This window comes from Rutilus rutilus, assembly GCF_951802725.1.
Source record: "Rutilus rutilus genome assembly, chromosome: 8".
Lineage (NCBI taxonomy): Eukaryota > Metazoa > Chordata > Actinopteri > Cypriniformes > Leuciscidae > Rutilus > Rutilus rutilus.
This window is the reverse complement of record NC_140222.1, coordinates 26373062-26398410: the sequence shown is the minus strand read 5'-3', so window position 1 is coordinate 26398410 and position 25349 is coordinate 26373062. Positions and strand designations below refer to the sequence as shown.

The window sequence follows — 25349 nt, the reverse complement described above, 5'->3', positions numbered from 1 at the left end:
GCAAAATTGATAAATACGGTGATCCATAACTGGAAAAAGATACTACTGAACAAAAGTGGCAGCTAGAGGCCTGTGTAAATGATTAATCACAAAGGGAGAGAAAAGGCTAGAGAAAACAATGACCATAATCCTCTTCATCTGTTGGTGCCTGAGCTTTTGATCCAAGTGACTCTGACTGTACAGGGACAGGAAGGGCACTCTGGCTCTCATCACCGCACTGGCTGAACAAGTACAGGTCACTATGACAGCTGGACTTGATTTGGTATAATTTACGGCAATGGTAATGAAATAATTAAATTTTAATAAATGCCCCTGGTCTTAGTGTCCACAATTAATAGGTTTTTTTTTAAATTATGACAGCTTTCTCTGAAAAGCCTTGTCCACCAGCATGAGTGGAGAATAAAACTTTTCACCAATAATATAATGGTCCACTTTTCCAGTGATGTTATTAATAACTAAAACAATCTTAAAAGTTTTTTTCTTAATTAAAATATAGATTTAATAAAATGAAATATAAAAACTAAGACTTAAAAAGTTAAACTGTAAATGTTGCTTTGGGAACTACCAGTAATAAAATATGTATAATTTTAACTTAAGTACAACATTTTCTAAAACTTTTTACACTGAAATAAAAATATAAAAACAAAAACAAAAACCAATAAAAATGACAAAAGCACAAAATTATATTTAAAAAAAACTAAAATTAAAATGAAAAAATGACAAATAAAAGCCAATTCAAAATATACACAATACAATCAATCTGAATGAATAAAATAAAGTTTAAAAATAACCTCCCGTAAACTGGAAATTGAAATAAACCTGCATATAAATAAAAATATATGTATATGCTTCGAACGCCGTTTCATGTTGTTTTTAGACAAAAAATAAATAAATTTTGCTACAGATGAAGTGATAAAAATATCACCATAAACCTGACACGAAAAGTTCACTTACGCCTTATAATCACATCATAGTCGCATTAAAAAGTTTTCATGTTTAAAATGTTGAGCAAACAACTGGCAGTCAGTCCGGAGGCATGCAGTGATTCAAACCTTTGCACACATGACCAGAGGAGACGAGTGCATGAAGTATGTCTCTCAGTAATGCAAACTGTCATTTCTGTGTCAGCAATGAACTGACCCTGGCGACACAGTCTGATAACACACGCTATGAGGGGGGCCTACCCCATCTACTCTACAGTGCAGATAGGGACCAAATTCCATTCCAACATTACAGTGCCATAAAGCGAGGCATGTGTAAAAACAAACCCAAAATGCTTTCTCATTGGCGACTGGCGTGTCGTTGCGAGAATGAAATGATGTTGTTTGAGGGTTATTGATTCTCAGGGAGGTGGAACGGGCGTATGATGAGGCCACTAATAGAAGCCTTATAGTCCAGAGTGAATGGCAGCTCAGTCACTAGATGTAGACTGCATTAAGATACATGTCGGGCTGTGCTGGGAACAGGGGTCTATTGTGAGGGAGGGGCAGCTGGTCGGAGGAAACTGGGATGGCATTGTGGGCAAGTCTCAAACATCTCATATACTGGGAAAATGGCAGCTCACTTACTGGTGCAAAGGCCAATCGCTGAGTACACTGTAAAAAATTGTAATCCCACAGACTTGCATTGAACGAACAGGCAAAGATGGCTTGCGATTAATAATAAGGTGCAGTCACATTAGCGAAGTTTCGAATTTCTGTCCATAGCATAGCGATGTATGAAGCATAGCAAATACAGAAGTAACTTTCAAACAAAGCAGCTTTCTATTGGTCAGTGCGGCGAATTCACACGACCAACTTGAATATCAGCGAAACCTGCGTGGTGAACTTTGAAATGGTGTGGATTCCTACTGAAATGACTGGATTTCGAGTTAAGCAAGGGTAAATGTGAATGGTCCTTTATCTTTGTGATAGGAAATCATAGAGCTACATTTATACACAAAAAAATTGACCTCTCTGAGGTCTTTCATTCAACGTTAAGTCTGGGATTTTTTTCAAACTAGACAACACAAAACCACCCGCACTCAACAAACAAAAACTATTCTTGCAATTCCAGAATATGCAAAAAATATTGTATTGAAATGATCCTCCATCAAAGATTTCATTACATGCTCCATAAAGACTGTAATCTACTTAAGGAGGCTTGTGAAGACTACATAATCAATCCCACGAGCCATTTGAAATAGAAGGTGGTACAACATAGTCTTGTCGAAAAATTCATATTAATGCGAAATGCTGGACGCAGCCCAGCGATTTGTCTAAATGGCTGAAAGGATCCTTCTTGGCACGAGACAGTCGGGATGTTTCATGCTCCGTTACAATCTTGTAATCAAACAATTTACTCCAGCCTAAGGATCCGTGTGCCTCAGCTGAGTACAATGACTTACCATTGTGCTTTCACATGCCTCTTCAAATTGTAAGTGATTAAATAAGTAAAACACTTAATTTTACTTATTTTTTTTTTATTTCTTAAAACTATCATACAGAACAAATAAATCTTGTAGACTGTAGAATCATTAAGACAAATGCATATTTTGAATAAAAGAAAATTAAGCCTTCTTTTAGGGAAGATGTATGAATATTTATTTCCAATAATGTCATCAAGAGTTTATTTTCTTGTCTGTAAATAAAACAGAATTGTCCGATTCAAGCATTTTATTTGTCTGACTCAAGAGAATAGCACCTTTGGTAAATCCCTCATGCATCAGAGAAGTAAAGGTTGTGGAAATGTCAGTTTCACGCTCTTGGAAACACCACACGGGCTGCATTTTCATTGATCCACAGCAAGGACAATGCACACTCAAAACACTGAATGGTCAAGACACCATTACAGACGGGTTAGAAAGAATAGGATCATGTTTTCGATGAGAAAAAGAAAAAAAAAGCATTAGACAAGATAGACGTATCACCAAGCACTGAACTCCAAACTCCCTTCTAAAAAAAATAAATAAATCAGAACTTAATTACAAACGCAATTCATTTCAAATTCAATTCAATGACATTTGCAATTAATCATTTACAAATGCAATTAAAATCACATATATCAGTATTTGCTGGGGAAAGCCTACCAAAAGTAGATAGACGGAAATAGCACCACAACAGTTATATCGACATGACCTGCAGTGAAGAATACATAAAATTAAATGAATGATTCAATTACACTCTCCATGCCCCATAACGCCCAAGTCAGTACAGTGTATGGTTAAAGGCCAGACTGGAACGTCTGCGGGAGAAACTGTGGGATTTGCGCTACATGGCAAAATCTTTCCACTCACTCTTCCTTTTCTGTTTTTTTTCATTCATTCTTTGACTTCACCCACACACCATTCGACACTCTCTTGCACTGCTGAGGTATTTTATGGCGCCAGTTCATCATCATTCTCGTTGCCTGGCATTGATTATTGTGCTGTATTTCAGGAGTTGCTAATGATTATTAGCTTGCACAAACAAAAAAACACACAAAAAATATCTCCATCAGCATACAAAGGAGCATTTTGCTCACTACAATGTTGTTGTTGATGCAGTATTAAAATAAAACTTGGCGCCATGGGGGTTTATATGAAGAGTTGCGTGCAAAAAGCCATGGTGAGCGTTGGGGGTTATGGCTGGGGTGGTGGTGGTGGGGGGGGTCTTCTACAATTGACCAAACAGTAAATGGATTGTGGCAGGTCAGAATGAGGTCATGCAGGATTGTACTGGAGTATCCTCACCTCCAGCTGACCTCTGGTCACCATCATTACACTGCTCGAAATGCATTTTGTCTTTTGACATTAATTTTAGTCAATTTGGAAACAAATCCTAGGAAATCAGAGGCTTGAAAGTAGAATTGCTCTAGCTGCTGAATGCAAAAAAACCTGCTTGGGCTTCAGAAAATGACCTGAAGGAGTGGTTTCTCATTTGCTGTTTTACCACCTGGCACACCACAATTTTATCATTTGTTTTAACTAATAATAATCTATTCATCCTTCTCTCTCTCTCCCCATCCATCTCTTCACTCAAAGTAAAATGTAAATATATGAGGTGCATCGTGATTAGTCAACGTACATTTATAAATTAAACAGAAGTTGCGATCGCCTTTTCTTCCCTATTGTGCCGTATATACGGCTTCTCAAACAAGAAAAAAAATTTAGACCTCAATATTACATTTCATGGTGACTTTATTTTACTAATCTTCATTATATAAATAAATAAAAATAAACTAACAAATAAACAAAAGTGGAGAATAACAAGCATCAGAGCTGAGCTGGATTACTGAAAACATTTCTCGCAAAATAATGGCTAAAACCACAATCCAACTCTAATCCACATTTCGGACTGAGTCTACAGCTGTTGGTTCAGTGTGGGAACGTTCCAGTCACTGACCATGCTTGGCATGAGAACCAGTCTGACCACAAAAACAACATGAAAGAAAAAGCTTTTCGAACATGTAAAAAATCTGTAGCTTGCAAAAAAGCACAGTCCTCTCCCAGATAATCAGAACATCTGAGTGAATCATCAATATGGGTAGAAAATATGTTTAGTAAATAAACAGCCTGCTATGCTACAAAGGCTCATCCCGCTGACAAAACGGAAACTAGTAAGTAAAGATCATCAATTTCACCCTTGAAAACGCAGTTCTTCAGACTTGCTGCCTTTCCTCACCGAAAGCACTTTGAAAGACCAAAGCAGGTCCAAAGCAATTTTCAATTTCACTTCAAAACCAACCAATGCGTACAACCTCCCATGGTACACTTTGCTGTTGAGCGATTTGAGAAACGCATGTATGCTAGTTGGATAAAAAAGGACTTTTCGAAAACCCCCCAAAAAAAGCAGTAATGGTTGCCCACTCTTACCTTGGTGATGAGGATGCGGTATTGCTCTAGCAAAGCCTGATCGTTGTGGCAGCCAGACAGGAGCTGCCATACTTCAGCTCGTAAGGCCTCCGGGATCCCAGGCTTCACCAGAGCAGACAGACCCTTTGGTCGCACCAACAGGTTTCCTTGCCTGACAGGTGGAAGACAAGACGGTGTCAATGCAGCACAATGGAGTTTGTTTTCTGCAGTTGTGTTCAATATGGACTGTGCACTCCAAATCTGGCCATACTACAAACTTAAATGTTTTAAGACAAGCCAAAAGTCTCACCATCTCTTGAGGATCCCTGCCCAGGACTCCAGAATCATCTCGGGACAGTCCTTTGATACGTCTCCTGTCCCACTGTAGATCTCACTGTCGCTATCTGTACAGCGGGGGACAAAGACCAATGTTTGTTACCGTTTTGTTTTGCCAATAATTACGAGATGAAAAATGCATGACATGTTTTAATTAAAACATACTGTAGACAAAAATATAACAATAAAAAAAAAAAAAACACCACAAGATTAGTTGTGGATTGATTCGATATGTAACGGTAAACTGAAGTGCTTGGCCTGAGGGTTAATGAACTCACTGAAACGCAACCTATACATATGAGATTAATAAGATATGTAGACAACATAAACATAATATTGTGTAATAATATTGCACAATTTCATGGTGCATAAGAGAACTTGAACAAAGTTACGCACTAGTAAATGTGCAAGTAATCATAGACAGTGATATAAAGCATAAATAATTCACAATACTCTTACAATAGTGTACTTGTTTTTGTTAGATGATAAGTTTAAATGATAAAATACATGGGCCCATTTTGGACTTTAATCAATCAACTTAAATATTTCCACTGACTAAAATCTGAAGGCAGTTACTAAACATATTAAAGGTAGGGTAGGTAATCCTGTTCAGAAACACTTTTTTTTATACTGGGTGAAATGGTCCTTCCATCCTGATAGTAGTCAATACATTATGTGTTTAGAAAAAGGAATGTCACCGTTCCCGGAAATATTCAGCTCAAAGCACCTGCATATGCAGTCAGCGAAGGCAAACAAGGCAAAAACTACTTCCTCGGACCCTGCCCGCACTCTTGAACGACCTCCTCTGCTTCGCCCTCAACCCCGGACCTGTCCTCGAACCGACGATGCGGTACTTGTCTCCGGACTCGGAGTGTACGTTAGTCTTCATTAGAGTCAACAATGTTTTCATCATGGAAACTCTTACATGCAAAACACCGTATATGTTATGAATCTTACACGAAATTCACCTTCATCACAGTGTAACTGATGGTAATGGAAAAACGTGTATCAATGCAACCTGTTTTTAGTTTTGCCTTATAAATATAGCTCGTTACCGAATGAAACTTTACCATTATCGATATGCTAGCTTGATAGTGAGTACTAAAAGAAATCTTATTTGTTTATATTCATAGTGATAAAGTTAGGTATTTTATTACATGTGATTCTGACATGATGTCACTGTATGTACTGCGCTCCTTCCTCTCCACTCGTCTCAGGTAATAAATGCGTCTTGTTCCAGCCTGAGCGTTTGGCGTCGCGCGTTCATGTGTTTTGGGGGCGTGGCTTTGGAAGGAGCTCAGAAGGGAGGGGGTGGAGTGAATGGAAATAATGAGCTGTGTTTATTGCAGATTAAAAGGTCTACAGTCACTCGATTTTTATATTTTCTTTTTCAGAGTACTTACATTTTAATTATGTATTGGTATATAAAGACAGTTTAAACAAATTTGTAATGTTTTTTTTTTAGAAAAATGATTACCTACCCTATCTTTAATAGAGGAAATATATTGTTTTCAGAAAACAAAAACTATGACTAAAAGGTGATGTCACATTAGCAACATTTTCAGGATATTTTTGGAAGATTTTGTGGGCAAAATTCCAGATCGCGTAGCCTGGCAAGCCAGACCTACATCAAGATGTAGGTCTGGCAACTGACCATAGACACGGCTCAATCCGAGGGGCGGGATAAACGGCTGTCTTTCAAATTCACTCTGCACGCAATAGGACAGCGCTTCAACCAACCAGAGCGTTTTCCCAACAGCGGAGCTAACGTTAGTTGATGGATTCAACTTTTGAATCTGGCCGGCAAAACTACGAGCACATCTTCCTTTTTTAAGAATGACTTAAGTGCCGTTCTTTGCTCTTTTCTCAAAGAAAAGCTTAACTCCAAGTCCTCCAGAGTCGCGGCCAAAGCCGATTCGAAAGACTGTTCTCCAGCAGCAGCAGCCATTCTTAGTTTTCAAGTAGCAGGGAACCGTCGCAACTCTGTCGTCATTATGTTAAGCCCGCCCCGCCTACTCTATACACGATGTGATTGGCCTGACCCAATTTAGGTTTTTACAGCTCCGAAAGTCAACGGAGAGTTGCTAGACTACCCTGGCAGCGAAATAAATTTTGCTGCCGCTAGGGTGCGTCTAGATTTCTAGGCTACAGATCGCGTGGATTCCAATTGAAACGACTGGATTTCGCCATGGGGGAATGTGACTGCACCTTAAAACTAAAAAAACAAACTGGTTTCATCACTTATGGACACATTCTGCCGCCACGCTTTGAGAGAGATACTTAAAGGGATACTTCACCGATTAGCATTAAGCTTTGTATCAGTAGAAACCCAGTAGTATTTTCGAATGACCGTGCTTCCCTCCCACATGTCCCCCTGAGACGAGAGATTTCTGTATTGTGTATCTGGAAAAAAAACTCAGATGACGCAAAAATCATCATTTTAGAGGCTAGAGACTACAGCCAGTAGGAGGAGCTAGTTCCGCATGTTTTCAACCCGCCCATAGGGGGATCTCACGATAAAAAGGGCGTCTTTTCAGTTTCGAGTCAACTAGTAGCCTAGTTGTATCATTTCTTCCGATACTGCCCTCTGTAACCGGTAGGCGTGGCTTGGGAGTGGCCAGGTAGGGCAGCGAAGCAAGTGCATTCTGGGAGTTGTTGTCTTTCATCCACATGAGCCAAAAATACATTTTCTGGCTTTTCTCAGTCTAGAAGGCACCAACTTCTAAAATAATTTCACATTTCTACTACATAAATGACCCAATTTAAATACACATTCATCTTTCTTCCCTTCAAATGTAACCAATCATTATTAAGAACTAAAAGCTCAGGTATACTTAATTTTCCATCTCGTGCACAGTTAAATGTGCAAGCCTTTCAGCGTTCAGTAGACCTTTCTTTTCAAGCGCTAAAATCAGTCCCAACGGTATTGTACTGATTACAAAGGCTGCATCCTTATTCATACCTCTCTAGGTATGAAGTTCTGAATAAGTAAGTAATTTTTTAATAAATAATTACTTTGTGACAGTTAAAAAAAAGTATGTTCTAAAGTATGAATGTAATTCGGACATGTTGACATTATCATGTGACCTACCAGCGTCAATTGCGTTGCTTCACTTCCATTCACAAATCCCCTCCCGTGGCCTCATGGGATAGTAAAGTGCCCATCGTATGCACACTTCAGAATCTCAGTTGAAGTAGCAAGTCCATACATCCATAGCATCCAAGCATCCATACTTTTTGCTTACTCTTTTATGAGCACTGTGAATTAGGACATACTACTCTTTTCACATACGAGTATATTTCATATACTCGTATGTATACGAGTTTCATATATTAGGGAAGTATGCGATTTCGGATGCAGTCTGAAACTACATTACACAGACGGTCCACTTGCTGGAGCGAAACGAGGACTAGGGAAGTCTACTTTCGGTTAAGCTCAAGTCGTGACAAGCCCTGAGTTTCAAGATATGTATGTTTTAGGCAAACATCACTCTTCAACTCCTTGCTTGGCATCACTTCGAATGACACCTTTCGGACATGTTAGGATGCTGCACGACTTACAAATTACAGAATCGTCCTTGCAGCATCCACAAGACCGAGTTGAGTTATACGCCGTACACACCTGCATTAGTCAGGGCCTCGGAGTGCCAAGATTACTGTCACGCCTTGAGGTGATAAAGAAAATGTCTTGGACTTAATGTCTGCAAAGGTCATTAAGAGCCGACCAGCAGACTCTCTGCCCATATCTCAAGGTCTGTGTCCGCAAAATGGCCGCCCGTAAAGATGTTTGCAGAGGGAATGAATGGCAATGCATCTGGTGGTGACAACTATGTAAGACCAAAAACACTGGGAGAGCTGTGATTAAACATGGTAATTATGGCAAGAAGACGCGAGTTTTAATGTAAAGATCTTCGAATAAAAAACAAAAAACAGTTGTAGTGCTGAAAGCAGGGATGAATTTATGGGTCACCGAATAAAGGACTCGCAAGGCACTGCTTTTTGAGCCCATTTACAATGTTCACGACCTCCAGCAAGAGCCTCAAATGCTGTACATTTTACAATCCCCGATGTGAGGTCTGGAACACAGTGGTTTCTTTTGAAATGCTTTTAAAGGGCTTCTTTTTACATTTACTGCACAAGTACCTTGGCAACGTTGCAAGAAGTGAGAGAGATAGAGATAGGGAGAGAGTGAGAAAGAGAGAGAGCGAAAGGGAGAGAAAGACAGACCAGCCTTGAGCAGAGCCTCTGTCGCAAGGTGAAATGGCGGTTCGGTAGCAGATGTGGGCGGATGAATCTACTTTTCCATCTGGCTCCCCAATACAGCTCAAAAATGGTAGAGAAAGATGGCGAGGACGAACACTTACAAAAACGACAAAGACTTTCTTGTACAGACCAGAATAAATTGCACAAATCAATGGCTGAATAAAAATAAATCTTTCGCTCATTTCATTTATTTTGCAAAAGAAGAGAGAAGCTACGCAAAAAAAGTTGCGATTGATTAAATGCAATAGTAGGTGGAAAATATTTTGGTGGTAAAGAATTTATGCATGACAATATATCTGTGACCATTTCAGTCAATTTTATCAATAGTGCTCATACTCTGGGTTATGGATTTTAACAAACCACCTTAGGGACCACCCAGAATGCTTTAGCACTGGCACATATTGATTATAAAAATGTAAAAATAAATAAATACAAAGTTGGCATTGGTCAAGTGGCCATTAATATACATGTATGTATGTTTATATAAATATATATACACATACAAACACACACAATATATACATTTTTATTTTTATTGTTTTTTTAGACAAACATACTTGCTGTTGTATAGCATCTTTGTGTTTTTGTTTTCTACCACAATTTTTTGCTTTCGAGAACGCACCCTCAAAAAAATTATATGTTGGCTTTAATTAACTTTTTTTATGTCAACAGGTTCCACATAACTGGGTTATGTTAAACAAACATATTTTTTTCATGTAACTTCGACATCATGGAATGAAGTCATTTTAAACGACCCATTTAAGTAGCCTCAAAGTGAATTTTTAAAGGCTCCCTGACATGATTCAGGTATTCATATTTATATATTCATTTATCCATTAAAATTTCATTTATTTAGTGACACACAATTGAATTAATAGACTATAGCTAGCTATTTGCTAGCAGTAGCACATATTAGCGTCTTAAACGCTAAGATTTACATGCTCATTCAGCCAAAGCAGTTAAAGTAATTGAATCAGTCCACAGCCAAACAAAATGCTCCACTCTTCTCCACAATGGTAACCCACTGTAATTTAAATGGTTCTAATAATTCCAGTGTAATTGAACATTAAACACAATAACACTTAATTTGAACATTTATTCTCTCTTAATTCAACCACATGCAAAGCATGCTGGGAACTAACAAGCACCGCCCAGTTTCAGTTAATGCAACACAAATCATTCATGTAATGTAATCCAACACAAACGGATTAAGTAAACTTAAATGTTACATATATTTAAGCAGATTGAACACAATCAAATTAAGTTAGGACAAAATGTATAGCAATTGTGCTGCTTAAGCTCATTTTAATTAAGCAATTTGAACAAGCAGCAAAAATATATTTTTTCAGTGCAAGGTTGAAGACACTTTAAAAAAAAAAAAATACTTGTGCATTCTGTTCCACTGTTCAGATAGTTTTTACCTGCCAGTCAATTGGGTAAAACAAACTTTACTCTGGATACATACGTTCTCTTTAAATGTTCATATATTTTTCAAATGATATATGAGTTACAAGAGTTCAATTAGTTCCTACTAATGAGTAGGAATGAGTTCAACTACATCCTTCATGTTATCAAATATGAGACCTGACCATGTGGAAAAAGTATTTGCTTAGCCTATGGAAATCTATCCGCAACAAGACATAGTCGCATTTTACTCCAGCTCTGTTTTGCCAACATATGGAGTCCCAGTATTTATGCTTCCTAAAACACAAACAATCTCCAAATCTGGCAACCTTCAACTTTACTTATATTACATAAACAGTCTTGCATTCTTCTCAGCTCCAAGTATACTATACAAATCGTTCTAGGAATATTCAGACAGCATTTATCCCATAATGGACACCTAGCAAGCGGAGAGCACCGCAAATGAACATTTAAAATATGCAACTATCGCACTGTTCACGGACATTAGGTAGTAAATAGCGCAGAACAGCCCTATAAGTGATATTTAACATGCTACTCAAACCCATGTAATCATTATTCCATGTTGTGTGAAAAGACCAACTGAGCAGAACCCAAGACAACAGAAGAAAAAAGAAAACGCGGCCAGTTCCAGGTGGTCAGATGACACACAGAGACCGAGAGCCAATACCACTTAACCAAATTGGAATCCATTCTTCTGAAATGGGCGCTGATAACCACTTGAAAGACGCCAGGGTTTCACATCTCCGGCTTGTGGCACCCTGTCAAAAACACAGGCCGTCTCCGCTTGGCGAAAAAGACAGACGGCTGATACACTTCACCTCGAGCTACGGGCCGAGACTAAATTAAAGCTGGCGATGGATTCATGCTGCCAAACCGCAGGCAGGAAAAAGTAAGGGGCGCGAATGTTGATCATGTTAAAATTTGGTGGGGGGGGGAATCTGGACGGATGATCTCATTCACTTAATGTGTTAGCATTGACATATAAAAAAAACAAATGGACCTGCTAAAGCTTTGCCCCCAAGGCAATCTGTTCTTTTTACGTCCGCATGTACACACATAAGTTCGCTCACTCTGAACAGCCATCAGTCATTTTCCCCTGTATTTGTGAGACCGGACTGGAAATTGGACAAGTCTGAAAACTCTCATGGAAATGAAATTACTATAAGGCATCAAGGTTCAATCACAATCCGATCCAATAGTATTAAAAAGTATAATAATTCTGTAAAAAACTAAGAAATGTCCATTTTGATAGTGAGAGATAGTGTGGAAAATGGTCCAATACGTATAAATGACTAACACTGTAAGTGGACTTCAGCAGACTACAAAAGTGTAGGGTTCCTTTAAAGGAGTTCACCTCAAAATGGAGGCCTCAGAATGGCAACAAACATAAAACACAGAAAAGCACTCTGATAAACTAGACGGTGACATACCTTCCTCTGGTTCCTCTTCCTCCGTGGAAGACTGCAGGAGGCCACGAGTTCCAGCCGCACATTCTGTGTGTTTCTGCAGGCTGACCACTTCATACATGGCATCTCCCTGGCTGCCCTTCCCCGTGCCCTACAAACATAGAGCAAAAACATGCTATATATAAATATGTGTATATATGTGTATATGTGTGTATATATATATATATAAAAATACATGTGTGTGTGTGTGTGTGTGTATATATATGTGTGTGTGTGTGTGTGTGTGTGTATATGTGTGTGTGTGTGTGTGTGTGTGTGTATATATGTGTATATGTGTATATATATATATATATATGTATGTATGTGTGTGTGTGTGCGTGTATGTATGTATGTATGTATGTATGTATGTATGTATGTATGTATGTATGTATATATATATATATATATATATATATATATATATATATATATATATATATATATATATATACAATAAATTATAGAAATAATAGTGTGTAAATATTATATAAATGAAATATTATAAAGTAGGGATTTTCATTTATAGACTAGCTGTTCCTTTAAGAGGCAAGCGTGCAGCGAGAGCGTAGCATTCAAAGTTAGCTTCACCTTCGCTACTGCTTCAGGGGAAACGACAAATACATAATTACACACAATTAAAACAAGTGGCGATAGAAAAGGAGGTTTGCAGAGATTACACCCGTACTACTCCGCTTCAAGTAACTCTTACAAACATTTCTATTGACGCTGCTTCCCTCGCGCCATGTGGCTCTTATGTAAACCGTCGTTTCCATTTTTAATTGCAAAGTGGAACTGTACTACAGGCGAAGAATGATGTTTACAGCCAGAATAATTATACGCTAATTCCTCGCACCTAATGAGCAGCGTAAACAAATAAGGAATAATAAAATAACGTGGAGAATGGGCTGGGTCTATCGCTAACGCCATAATATTATCTTTTAATTAGCTTTTAACTACAGCCCAGGCATTCTTTCTCTCTGCGATAAGATAGCTACGGAGGCAATCAGGCAGAGATGCAGGCTGCAAGCTCTAATTACTTGAGCATGATAATGAGTGCCGGGCCTCTTATTAAGCTACGAATTATACAAAGCCTCCATTTGCCGCTTCACAGCTTCCAGGAGTTACTGCCCCTATTCACCCTTCACAAAAGCTCACTTCCTTCCTCAAGGTTTGTTCTCCAATCTGCGCAGCCACTATATCACAGTCTAGAACTGTTCATAGGCGGTTCACAGGCTTTGCGAGAAATGGGTGAATCTTACAAAGCCTGTCAAAATTGTTTCCAGGTCATATTTCAACCCCTGAAAATAAGACATTTTATTTTAAAACCCTAATAACTAAAAGACTTTTGGCACCATAAAAATATATATATTATATATATATATATATATATATATATATATATAATATAATATGAAATGTATATATATAATATGATATCTATATTGGTGAAATAAAAGGGGTGTATATATATATATATACACCCCTTTTATTTCACCAATATAGATATCGATATATTATTTTTTATCTTAAGAGATGACACCTTGTTTAAGAGAAATTATTTGTAAAAAAAAATGATACACCTTTTATTTCACTGATTAATGTAATTAATTATAATGAAATAAAGATGAATAAGAAATAAATTATCAAGGTACCAGCTTCAGAGGTATTTTTTTTAAATGATACACCTTTAAATCACCAATTTTTTTATTTCATTAAATATTATCACCTTTAATTGTCATGACAATAGTAAAAAAGGGGGGGGGGGGGGGGGGGGTATTCTTTTTGCTTTCATTTTACCAATTATTTAATCAATGTCATCACCTTTAATTGTAAAGACAACAATAAATTAAACCAATAAAAAATAAAAATAAAACCAAAAATGTATCAAAATATTTGTGTGTAAAGCACTTGAGTTGAGAACTCAGTAGAGATGCATCTATAAATAATATGTAAATGTTTTGTGTGTGTGTGTGTGGTTTAGGAGTGTACCTGTTTGAGCTTGAGGTAAAACGTTTCAGAGAAGGCCTTCCTGCTGAAATACCAGAACCTCTCATTAGCCGGATAGATCCGCACTAGCGCCTCCATGAGGAACCGAACAGGTTCTACAACCTCGGTCACCACCAGGTCGACTGCCACCGTCATGTAAACCTGCTTATCTGGAGGGGGAAAAGTTCTCAGTTAAAGACAAAACTGCCTCGATGTGGGCAGGGAAAATATTAACCAGTGATATCACAAACCCAAATCACAAACAGATCAAACCAAGCCCCGCCCACATTATTTTCCCATTGCATATTCTTGCAAGTTTCAGTCACGTAACGTTTCATCTCCTTTAATCTGAAACTAAGAGTCGAATCAGACATACAGCAAAAAGTACAATTTCTAAAACTCGGGTTATATATCTCCAGGCAAGTGTGGCAGAATGTAGCGTTCTGGGAACTGCTATTCTCTCTCAGGTGAACCCTATAATTACGAAACAAACCAGACCGCTGATAGAAACAAACCACAAATCAGTGAAAACCAGCCTGTTTCAAACTAAAGGGTTTTTATTATTTCAATTAACAGGAAACAAGAACGACAATAGCTACAGATTTATGAGGGAATCGCTGAAAATAGATTCCAATTACGATAGAGTCAGGTCAGAAAAGGTGGTGGTGAGAAAGATGGGAAGGTAAATAATAGAAGATCTGTGGTGGGTCTCGATTGAGAAGTAAAACATTCCACGGACCTCGTTGTGGTTTTGTGTCCGTTTGTAAGTGTAATAAAGTGTAGACTTGAAATGACAAACTCAGTTCATTCAGGTCGCTGAATTAAACGTTATTAAAACTGAGGCGGCTATCTGAATCAACCAGACTGGAATTTAATTTCTAAGTAAATTCCATATAATTTCACAACAGAACATTAAAGCTGCAGTTCCACTGCTTCCAGTTTGGCCTCATACCACATCAACTATACATACAGTACACTATGATGAGGATTACAGGTACTCTAGTCATTTGAGTCATTAAATAAAGAGGCCATTACTGCTTCCTGTTTCCAAGTTGGACCACTCAGTCATCCTGACAATTTTTTTTCAATGTTTTCTTGTCATTAAATTTACAAACAGCCTTGTCAATGAATATTCTAATATTATAATTAAATAATTATAATTAAATATTATAATTAAATATATAAAAGTTTTATATATATATATATATATATATATATATATATATATATATATATATATATATATATATATATATATATATATATATAAATTAAAGTTTATACATATTTCATACACTGCAATCAAAAAATGTATATGGTATTTATATAAATGTATTTATATAAATAAATGCTATACATAATGTATATTCAAAAGTTTATACTTTAAATATATTTATATACAATTTAATTATATATTTATATTTCATGACTTAAATTGTACAAAATTAAACATTAGCATTTATAAATTATTTTTATACATTTTAATTAAACAATATAAATTATATAAAATTAAACAAGAATTTGTCAATAAATAAAAAGAACCTTTATGTATATATTTAATTTACTATAATTAAATTGTATATGGTATTAATATAAAATGTATTAATGAAATACATTAATATATATATATATATATATATATATATAAAATGTATGTTTAACACACATATTATATTCTGTCATTTAAAGTTATACTTTAAAAAATTTAGAAAGTTAATATACAAAATTTAAATTATATAAAATTAAACACATATAGACACACAGAGACATACATTAATAACTGTAATACTAAATTTATTTCTACATTTATATAATTATCTACATATTGGTAATAATGATCCATTAACGAAACCCGTATTAGTCAACCTCTAGTTCAAGCCAAATTGATATGAAAATGAATTCAAACTATATTGCGGTCAGTGAGAGATGGCACACATTTTGTCCATGATAAGAAAAGCAGCTGGAACAGAAACTCAACATGCTCAAAGTGTTGAAAACTGTTTGGCTTGCAAGTAATGTGAGAAGGAAACAAAAGATGGCAGGAAAGACTGTGAATATCTGTGAAACCTATAAACTTGGCCACAGCTTGATGTGCAATGAAAAGAACTAGAGACACTTGAGAGGTGAAAGAGTTTCACGGTTTCAAAGGATTGTGTGTTAGCTTTCACCTTTCGGCGTGTCCTCGTTCAGTGGCTGGAAAGCTGGAGTGTTCGGATTCCAGGTGCCAGTGATCACATACGCCTTCCCATCGGCACTCTTGCCCATAGACTCCTTCAAACACAACCACACAAAAATGATCAGGTTTTCACTACTTCTATAATGACTGAAGATTCATTAAATAAGTTTAACAGTGGTAAATTTAAGATAGCAAATTCATTTATCTAATTGGACAAGCGTTTATTCATTTGAGTGTGATTTCTAAAAACTGGTTGAAGGAAATTAAGGAGACAGATTTTTTTAATGGCTAATTAAATATCTATAAATCAAACCCATGAGTCATTTGCAGTCTTTGCGAGGCAGAATTTCATTGAATATCATTTAAACTCCACAAATAAGACACACAATTAATAAAAAACACCTGCTACAGCATTAAGACGACATCTTTTTTATACATAATTGGTTTGTTTCTTTAGAAGAGGAACTGAAACAGCATGCAGTATACATTAAAAGGAAAAAGCAGATTTGTGATTAATAGCGTTAACGAATCAAATCTATATTTGTTTTGATCTATTGATGGCTCTAATATAGACACTTTTGGGCAAAGTATCAATTGATGACATTTGTCTAAATCATCCAGATGGCAACAGGCTTCTTGAGGAAACGTATGACATTAAGCCTTGTAGGATGTTTGATTCAGGAATCCCTGTGAACCCAATTACGCGTGATTGAACTGCTAATTGTTTTTAGTCTTGATGTGCAAATCGCCATTGCTTAACTGGCTCAAGGGCCTTTGTAAAATTATGTTTTTAATGAATAATAAAAGCGCTCATATTTCCATTAAGTGTTTCTAAAATTGGCAACAGAAAGGTTAACATTTAATATTGAGCCTGAGGTACAGCTATAACAGCTCAACCCCGAGCAGTCACATTGCGAGAATACTGGGTGGAAAACTCCAGAAATGTGTCTCACCATGTCGAGGAGGTGCATGTCGCTGTTACGAACTTTCTGACCAGGACTCAGCAGCATCCCAAAGCACCTGGACAGCAAGTAAATGGTTTTGATTGTGAGGAAAAGTATTATTTATTACATGATATACACATTGTGATTTGAAGCTTCTTTCATTAAGTGATACACTATATGAAACAGCAGCATTCGTTTTATCAGACAGGAACTGATGTCACTGTGAGGTGTGGCAACATTTGTGATGGGCTCATTTTCATAGCAAGTCTCAAAGTGAAGAGGGTTGTCTCTACTGTAACTAGAGCAACATCTAGTGGTTGCACAATGAATCACACTTATACATGTCAATGTGTGTGTGTGTGTGTGTGTATATGTATGTATATGTATGTATATGTATGTGTATATGTATGTGTATATATATATATATATATATATATATATATATATATATATATATATATGTGTGTGTGTGTGTGTGTGTGTGTGTGTGTGTGTGTGTGTGTGTGTGTGTGTGTGTGTGTGTGTGTGTGTGTGTGTGTGTGTATGTATATATCAGGTAATCTAATACATTGTGCAAATATGAATAAATAAATTATTTCTAAATAAATGCATTTATTATATAGTTTATTTATATCTATGCCTAGAATATGCCCTCCTGTCTGCTTTTGACTAGCAATAGCAAGTAACTAATCGTGGTTCATGGCTGTGACAAACTACAGCCTAGCCTATTGCCAATCTATTGAAAAAAATAATAAAACCTTTCATGTGTCCTACCACTTTCAGTTTCAATTTTTTGTAAATCATATGCCTTTTTTATTTTCTTTAAAGGCAAGGCCCTGGCAGTCATTATAAAGCAAAATAAAAGGACATGGCAAAACATCTGAATTTCTGAACTCTGGTGGCCACATCCCAGAACCCACCTCTCTATTACCAGCTCCTGGTTGGACATCTGCTGGACAGTAACAGACACTTTTTTATGTACACCCTGCCGCAGCTTGAAGTAATATTTATCTCTGTCTTTGGGAACTGGACTGCAAGATATAGAGCAAGAGAGAGGGAAAGCAAAAGTAAGAGACAGAAGATTACACTTCTATTTTGATTTAAAAAAAACAATACAAACCAAAAAAATGATTCAACAGTTCATGAATAGCATAGCAACAGTAAAAAAACACACAAAGAGCAAGACGTAGGCAGAACTGAAGCTTCTCCAGAAGTGGGTAATGACAGACCTGAAGTTTCCTTTGCCGTCATCTTCTCTCACTTCTAGAGAAACGGTGAAGGTGAAGACGTCGCTATCAGGGGAAAGTGGCAACACTGAGTCTCGCATGTCTGTGGCAGCTTTTGAAGATCGCTTGAAGGCCGTTGAGAAGCTATAGAGGATGCGACTAACCTAAATAAGGAAAGGAGGTTGAGCTTAGTTGATTTCTACATTTCAAGACTGACTCTTTGAACATTAAACATTACTGAACTCACAGCCTCTTTGATGTGGCAGGAGAAGACGTGGATTTGAAAGTCCTCTGAGCTGCGGTAGCTCTCGGTGAAGGAAAAGCAGTCGCTCTCGTCAGATCCCTCGTGTCCTCGCGCACAGAACAACACCTTATAGATGGGAAAAGATGCGATTTCTGTTCCTGTGGCCTGGTCGACGATCCTAGAGTGATTAGAAACATATAAAACATTTTTCATAACTAAAGTCGAGTGCATTTTGCGATTGCTGCTAGTCAGATCGTACAATACAATACGACCCTGATAAGATCGCAAGAAAAACCCAAAACAGTATGCATCACATAATCGGAAATCTTTTATAATATACATCAACTTTAGTCCTGACTGACAGATATCAAAAAACAAAACGTTTCTGGAGTCAGCTAAATAGGTCATCGCACTTTTAGTAGTGCCATCACTAGCACTAAATAGGATATTTACATTTAGATATAGTCAAAATAAGTAGTGAGGATATGTTAAATGTAGTAGGGACTACGGTACAATGAATAATGTTAAGGTGTAAAAATGTCACTAGATTAGAGCAGCACGTTCCATGTGCATCAAAGTTTGCTTAGCTAACTTAAAGAGTCATTTCTGAGGTACAGTGAGATGTTCGATCTGAGGTCACACCAGTTCCTGAGAAAAAGAGAAAATACACAGGGTGTGAAACACCACGAAGTGCAACACAAAAAACAGAAGTGCTACACCACGCTTACGAACCTGAAAGCAGGAGCTAAAAGCAGCAAAGGTGACAGCTGTGTTAGCTCTTTACAGACAAACACACACCAGATCATAAGGACTCAGAAACTAAAGAGAAGTCACATTTTACACTCCCAATGTTGAATGTGGTTCGTCTCAGAGCAAGAAAGCTAAATGCGCTCCATCTAAAAGCTTTTATGAAGCCGCAGGGGAAACTGGTTGTGAGATGCATCTGATGTAATATAGAGTCCAGTGGAGTAAATAAAAATGTGGAATATATTCAATAAATGAAATCTAGAAACAAATCTCTCACTAATCTGGGATTCAAAAAGTATGTGTAAATCGGACAGTGTTAGAATATAATTTGCAATGAAGATAAAGCATTTTAATAGAAAAATCCAAAATGAATGTTTCTTAAACAGTGGTCTCAGACTTGTGGACCCGAGCGCATTTTTGGCAGATGACTGACCGGACACAACCGTCTGGGCCGTTGGGCACATGGAGGGTGATGGGGATGGGGATGGCGCTCTCTGCCCGCAGGGTGGCCATGGCTTTAAGGGCCTCCGTCTCGTTACGAGGGGCTTTCACCCAGGTGCAGCCGAGATAGGACAGTTTACTGAACTGCACACTGTCTTCTTCCTCCTGTCCTGTCACACTCTCCAAAACAGCTGCTGAAACTTCTGTGGACACAGACAACAAAGTGTCAATACATTGTTTTTATTTGTAAGATGCAAATCAAGTGGCATATCAGATCGGATTTTAGAGGTGGAGCAAATGTGCTTTATGGTAATAATTTCTTTTGATTCTTTTGTCGACATCCTACTGCAATCCTCAAACAATAAACCCGTGCTTTGCAAAAACCTGTTTTATCTAAGGATCCATTGTCAAGAGTGACTGAATGAGGAAGTGTGCGAAAGGTAGAGAGGAAGTGTGTTCACAGCCCCCCAATTATAGCACTTGGCAACAGGAAGCAGAGAGCTAGAGAGCTCGTTTAGATGGCATCGGCTGAAATCTGCTGTGCTCACAAATATCTCCTCAAATAGCTTTTCTACATCAGCATAGGATTTCACCTGCTTATCATCACTTTAAGATATTATAAATCAATACCATATATTGACTGCTTTGTGTATATATATTAGTGTTGTCACGATACCAAAATTATTGTTTCGATACCGATACCAAGTCAAGTATTGCGATTTCGATACTTTTTCGATACTTTTCCTGAAAAGGGAGAAACACTCTCAAATATCATTGCTGTGCTTTATTTTAAAACCGGGACAACATTCTAATCATATAACACACTAATAAATGAACATATGAACAGCAGATATATTAAACATTTGAACAAAATATGAAATATCAAATTATAAAAAATTAATTAGAGCAATGACATTCAAGGTCCTTTTTTAATAAATTTAGCAGCATTATCTCATTTATCATAAGAAACATAAGAGCTTTATCTTGATTATGAACTTTGAATAAAAATATGAACAGCGCGATTATATTAAACAATGTTTAATATTGGTAACATATGATAAGCCTCATTGGTGATATATTTGACATGTGGGGAGAGAGTTGTGGAATATAGCAGCAAAGACAACGTCGGCAGTGTTGACGGCAAAATAAGCTACAGAATAATTCGTTCTGTATTGAGAGGTGCAATATTTGAAAATCGATTATATTTTTTTAAATTACATTTATAATATTGTATTTATGTCAAAACTTTCAAACATCAAAATGTCATTTATTAATATGTATTCGTGTCAAAATGACATAGAAACATCTTTTCCTATTCTATTTTGCCTGGGAACGCTTCCAACACGCTTGCGTGTCGCGTGAAAAATAGGCGTCGGTTCTATTTATAGCATGCACGCGTTTTCCGCGCGTCTCGAGCTGCGCCCAGACTCGTCTGTCACGCAGGCAGTTAACATGGGAGCCGAAATAAAAACGGACACGACACGCAGCCATTGTGTCGCCGGCCTTACAAATCTGGAACGCGGTCATTCTTAGAAGTATGGATACTAATAAATTAAGGAATCGTGACGTTTTTAATTTCCGATGTACTTTTGAAGTATCGGTAGGCAACGTACTTCCATATGTCACTCCTCGCGTCATCAAGTCGTGGACCACTTGTGCTCGCACATGCAGCCATCTCGCTGTAGTGTTTTTTGTCACATGACACTGACAGCGGCAGGTTCTTTGCTGCGTGCGTCAGGAAAAAAACACATATGTCCATAGGGAGGCGTTTTTTTTTTTTTTTTTTTAAGTATCGATACTGATAAATTTAGGTATCGTGACGTTTTTAATTTCCGAGTATCGCGATACTTTTGAAGTATCGATACACCGTGCAACACTAATATATATATATATATATATAACGATTATTTTTATACTTTAATATATAATATAAAATAAACTGTATTCATTATATAACAAAAATAATTTGTGTGTGTGCTTGTACGTATACAGGATGTACCATTGGGGGCTGTGTCCAGAGTCAGGCTGGGCGGTCTGTTCTGAGAGCCGAGCGCTATGGGACTCTCTTTCTCTTCTGCAGCTTTTGTCCCATCACCAACATCATCTAACACCTCCTCCATCGCCCGCTCCAACTGCTCACTCCCATTCCACGACATCTGAGACAAAGAGATGGCGGAGATAAAACGTTCTAGATTATTCTCATAACTTCCTTCTTGTTGACAGGATACTATCGCATTAAAACAGATGGGTAATGCATGCTTAGTGTACATAGTAAATGATGCTTAGCAGGCTGTGGAAAGAGATACCTTGAGTCTGGGCCTCCCCTCTGAGCTGGAGGGGGAACCCCCAGCGGTGGGCGGCACAAGAACAAACTCCTCACTGGTGACGGTTGACACAGATTCAGTTGAGCCGCTCACTCTGCCCAGAGAGGAGCTGTCATCCATGATAGCCTGGGACAGTCCACCCGCTCGGCCCGCTGCTGCTGCTGCAACCCTACCAACAAGACAGACTTGTTACACTGGATGCTGGATTACATCATTAAGACCGACTATCAGGGCACTTTAACATCCGTAACTTCAAATTCTGATCGATTAAATAGTGTTTTCTGCATAGGGTTTCCTTGCGTATTAAAACTGTATTTCATAATTTGATTTTGAAAATATAAATCTAAATATATTGCCTGTTTTGTTTAAATAAATAGCAAATTACATTGCAAAAGTATTATTATTATATTATTATAATAATAATAGTCTATTACATTTATTATATAATATATTACATAGTATTCCATAATATATTAGATATAAGCTGATAATATAAATCAATAATATACAATTTTATTTGCTTTATTAATAAATTAAATATATATATATATATATATATATATATATATATATATATATATATATATTTATACATACATACATACACACACAGAGAGAATTATATAATATAAGATTTATTATATATTATTTATCAATTATATCAATTGACTAAATACTAGTTCAAAACTTAAAATATTGTTTAGTTAAATAAACATTGCATTAAAACATCAAATGAAAAGAAACACATTACAGTTAGCAGAACAAGTGGCAGGTCTATACCACTTTAAGACTTAATTCACAGATCTAGGCTCGAAGTCTACAAAAAAAACATCACAATATTGTAATGATTGTGATCGGTAGGCTAGGATTTCCCCATGACCGCAAGGCCTTGATGACATAGCAGAAAAGAAAAGTCCCTTTAGAAGTGAAGAAATTTATTATACTTCAAATGAAATATGTAAAAAAAAAATTTAAAAAAAAATCTTAGAACAGGGAACAGAATTTTGCACAATACACATGGGAAATTTGTTAAAAAGTTCATGGGAAATGGGTAATTTCATGTCATCTTAGCTTCAAATACTACCCATGTTTACACAGGCAGGATCTAACAATCAATCTGTGCTAAAGCACCAGTCCCTTTTGAAGAGTTACAGCTGTGTCATCTGAAAACGATATCAACCATCTAGCATGTCGCACGTGTTTTTGCTGATTCAACAAGCAAGCTCACATTTATCGAGGTATCATCTGTCAGACAGTGCATCTTCACAGCCTAAAAGTAGCTCAGAGCAAAAGTGATGTTCACACCCAGCGCACAGCTCATTTTCACAAGTCGGATCACACCTTATCACAGAAATGACACCCAAGCATAACTGTCACATAACAGCAGTGATGGATATGATGGAGCCGATAAAGCAACTGCAGTGACATTACAGTGGGTTCCTTGAGTTCAGGTTATGGGGTCACGCCACGGCGGGTGAAAGGGTCTTCACATTCACACACAGAGCAGTCATGTGGCCATCATTCTCCGTCAATTACAGCCATTGGATAAAACCCAACGCTAACAGAAGGTCTCTGTGTGCCCTTCATTTTCATTATGCACCAGTTCCATGCTCAACATAAATGGAGAACGCACTTAGACATTCGCCAAATAGCTCAAGTTAGTCATTCAAATTGAATTATACAACAGAAACTCTAAGAAAGTCAATTACACACTCATGGTCATTATTTTGGAATTAGCCAGTCATTCATCAGGCTCAAATTGTTGGGAGGGAGGCATGAACAATCATTTCAACGCACGAATTGTGTCCAGACCTTAAATTCATTGAACGGTTTTGGGATGTGCTGCGGGAGACTTTACAGAGTGCTGGACTCTTGCATTGTCAATGCAACATATTGAACAAAAATTGAGGCAACTCCATAAATGTTGTGATGTTATCTTCTATAAATTCAGTAAAAATACATTCCAATAAGACAAAAAAGAAAAGAAAAATCAAACAAACGTTCACACAACTGACATCATGTTCCTTTAGCTCATATTAAACACCACCCAGTTCTGTTAAACAGAGCCTACGTCTCAATCATGTTCAACCAAGATAAAACTGGTGCAGTTCACTTATTCTGGGCGTGCATGAGCTACACACACACACACACACTGCAGGCCGCAGCAGGAGAAACAGGCTCTAGAAACAATAGTTTATCTTCTATGCTTTCTGTATTACTCACGCCTATCATTAAAGGACAAAAAAACAGATACCGTATTAGAACAGGTTGCCAAGACTATTGTTACTACAACCACACACACCATCCACACTGAACTATTGAGAAACAGCCAAGTTTTTCCGGCTGTCCAAAACAGCGTTTAAAGTTCAAAATGGTCTGATGTGCACTCTGAGTTATACTGGTCTCTCGGTCTGAGTTCTCCTTCACGGCCAGCCATGATGTAACACACGAAAATCTCCTTGATGACATCACCCAGCAGAAAAGGAAGAGGAGAGTGCTTAGAGCAAACAGAGGAACTTTTCAATACTATGCAATAAGGTACAAAACTGTGCAGTATATAGCGAGGGAAAAGTTTTTTTTTTTTTTGAATTTTCTTTAGCATACATATGAGTTTTTAATTTAGGAATTGTAGCCTAAACATTATGAACATTATATTTGATAATAATATTAACATTTTCAATATCAGATTGAAAGATTTCTTTTTTTTTTAATAAGGGTTTACCTTTTTTACTGAAATAGCATGTTTTTCTCTGGTGTACATGAAAAGATACATCTATTCATCTATACATTTTATTCACGAAGAACATAAAGTCTTTATAAAGCAGTTCTTAAATCGTATTATAATAATATATATATATTAGGGTGGTCCTTATCAAGTCAATTTTTTTTTTGTGCAAAATGTTAGTGTCTTAACCTCTTAAACTGTTCCTTTTAACTTCAAAATTGGAAATATGCAAAAATGTTGACAAAAAAATTATATTT

General features: G+C 37.0%; 1 protein-coding gene across 3 annotated transcripts in view; it reads right to left on the bottom strand.

The window, feature by feature from the left end:
- The window catches only part of rabgap1l (RAB GTPase activating protein 1-like), a 95139-nt gene that overhangs the window by 67080 nt on the left and 2710 nt on the right, over positions 1–25349 (bottom strand). For all 3 annotated transcript variants that reach the window (XM_084416863.1, XM_084416865.1, XM_084416864.1), the window contains exons 2-13: positions 22350–22536; positions 22043–22199; positions 20036–20246; positions 18859–19033; positions 18615–18775; positions 18306–18416; positions 17395–17461; positions 16434–16536; positions 14269–14435; positions 12265–12391; positions 5121–5214; positions 4832–4982 (exon numbers count right to left, since the gene is read on the bottom strand). In XM_084416863.1, coding sequence (XP_084272989.1) covers positions 4832–4982; positions 5121–5214; positions 12265–12391; positions 14269–14435; positions 16434–16536; positions 17395–17461; positions 18306–18416; positions 18615–18775; positions 18859–19033; positions 20036–20246; positions 22043–22199; positions 22350–22487 — 1662 coding nt within the window. In that variant the 5' untranslated portion in view covers positions 22488–22536. The remainder of the gene's footprint in view (positions 1–4831; positions 4983–5120; positions 5215–12264; positions 12392–14268; positions 14436–16433; positions 16537–17394; positions 17462–18305; positions 18417–18614; positions 18776–18858; positions 19034–20035; positions 20247–22042; positions 22200–22349; positions 22537–25349) is intronic.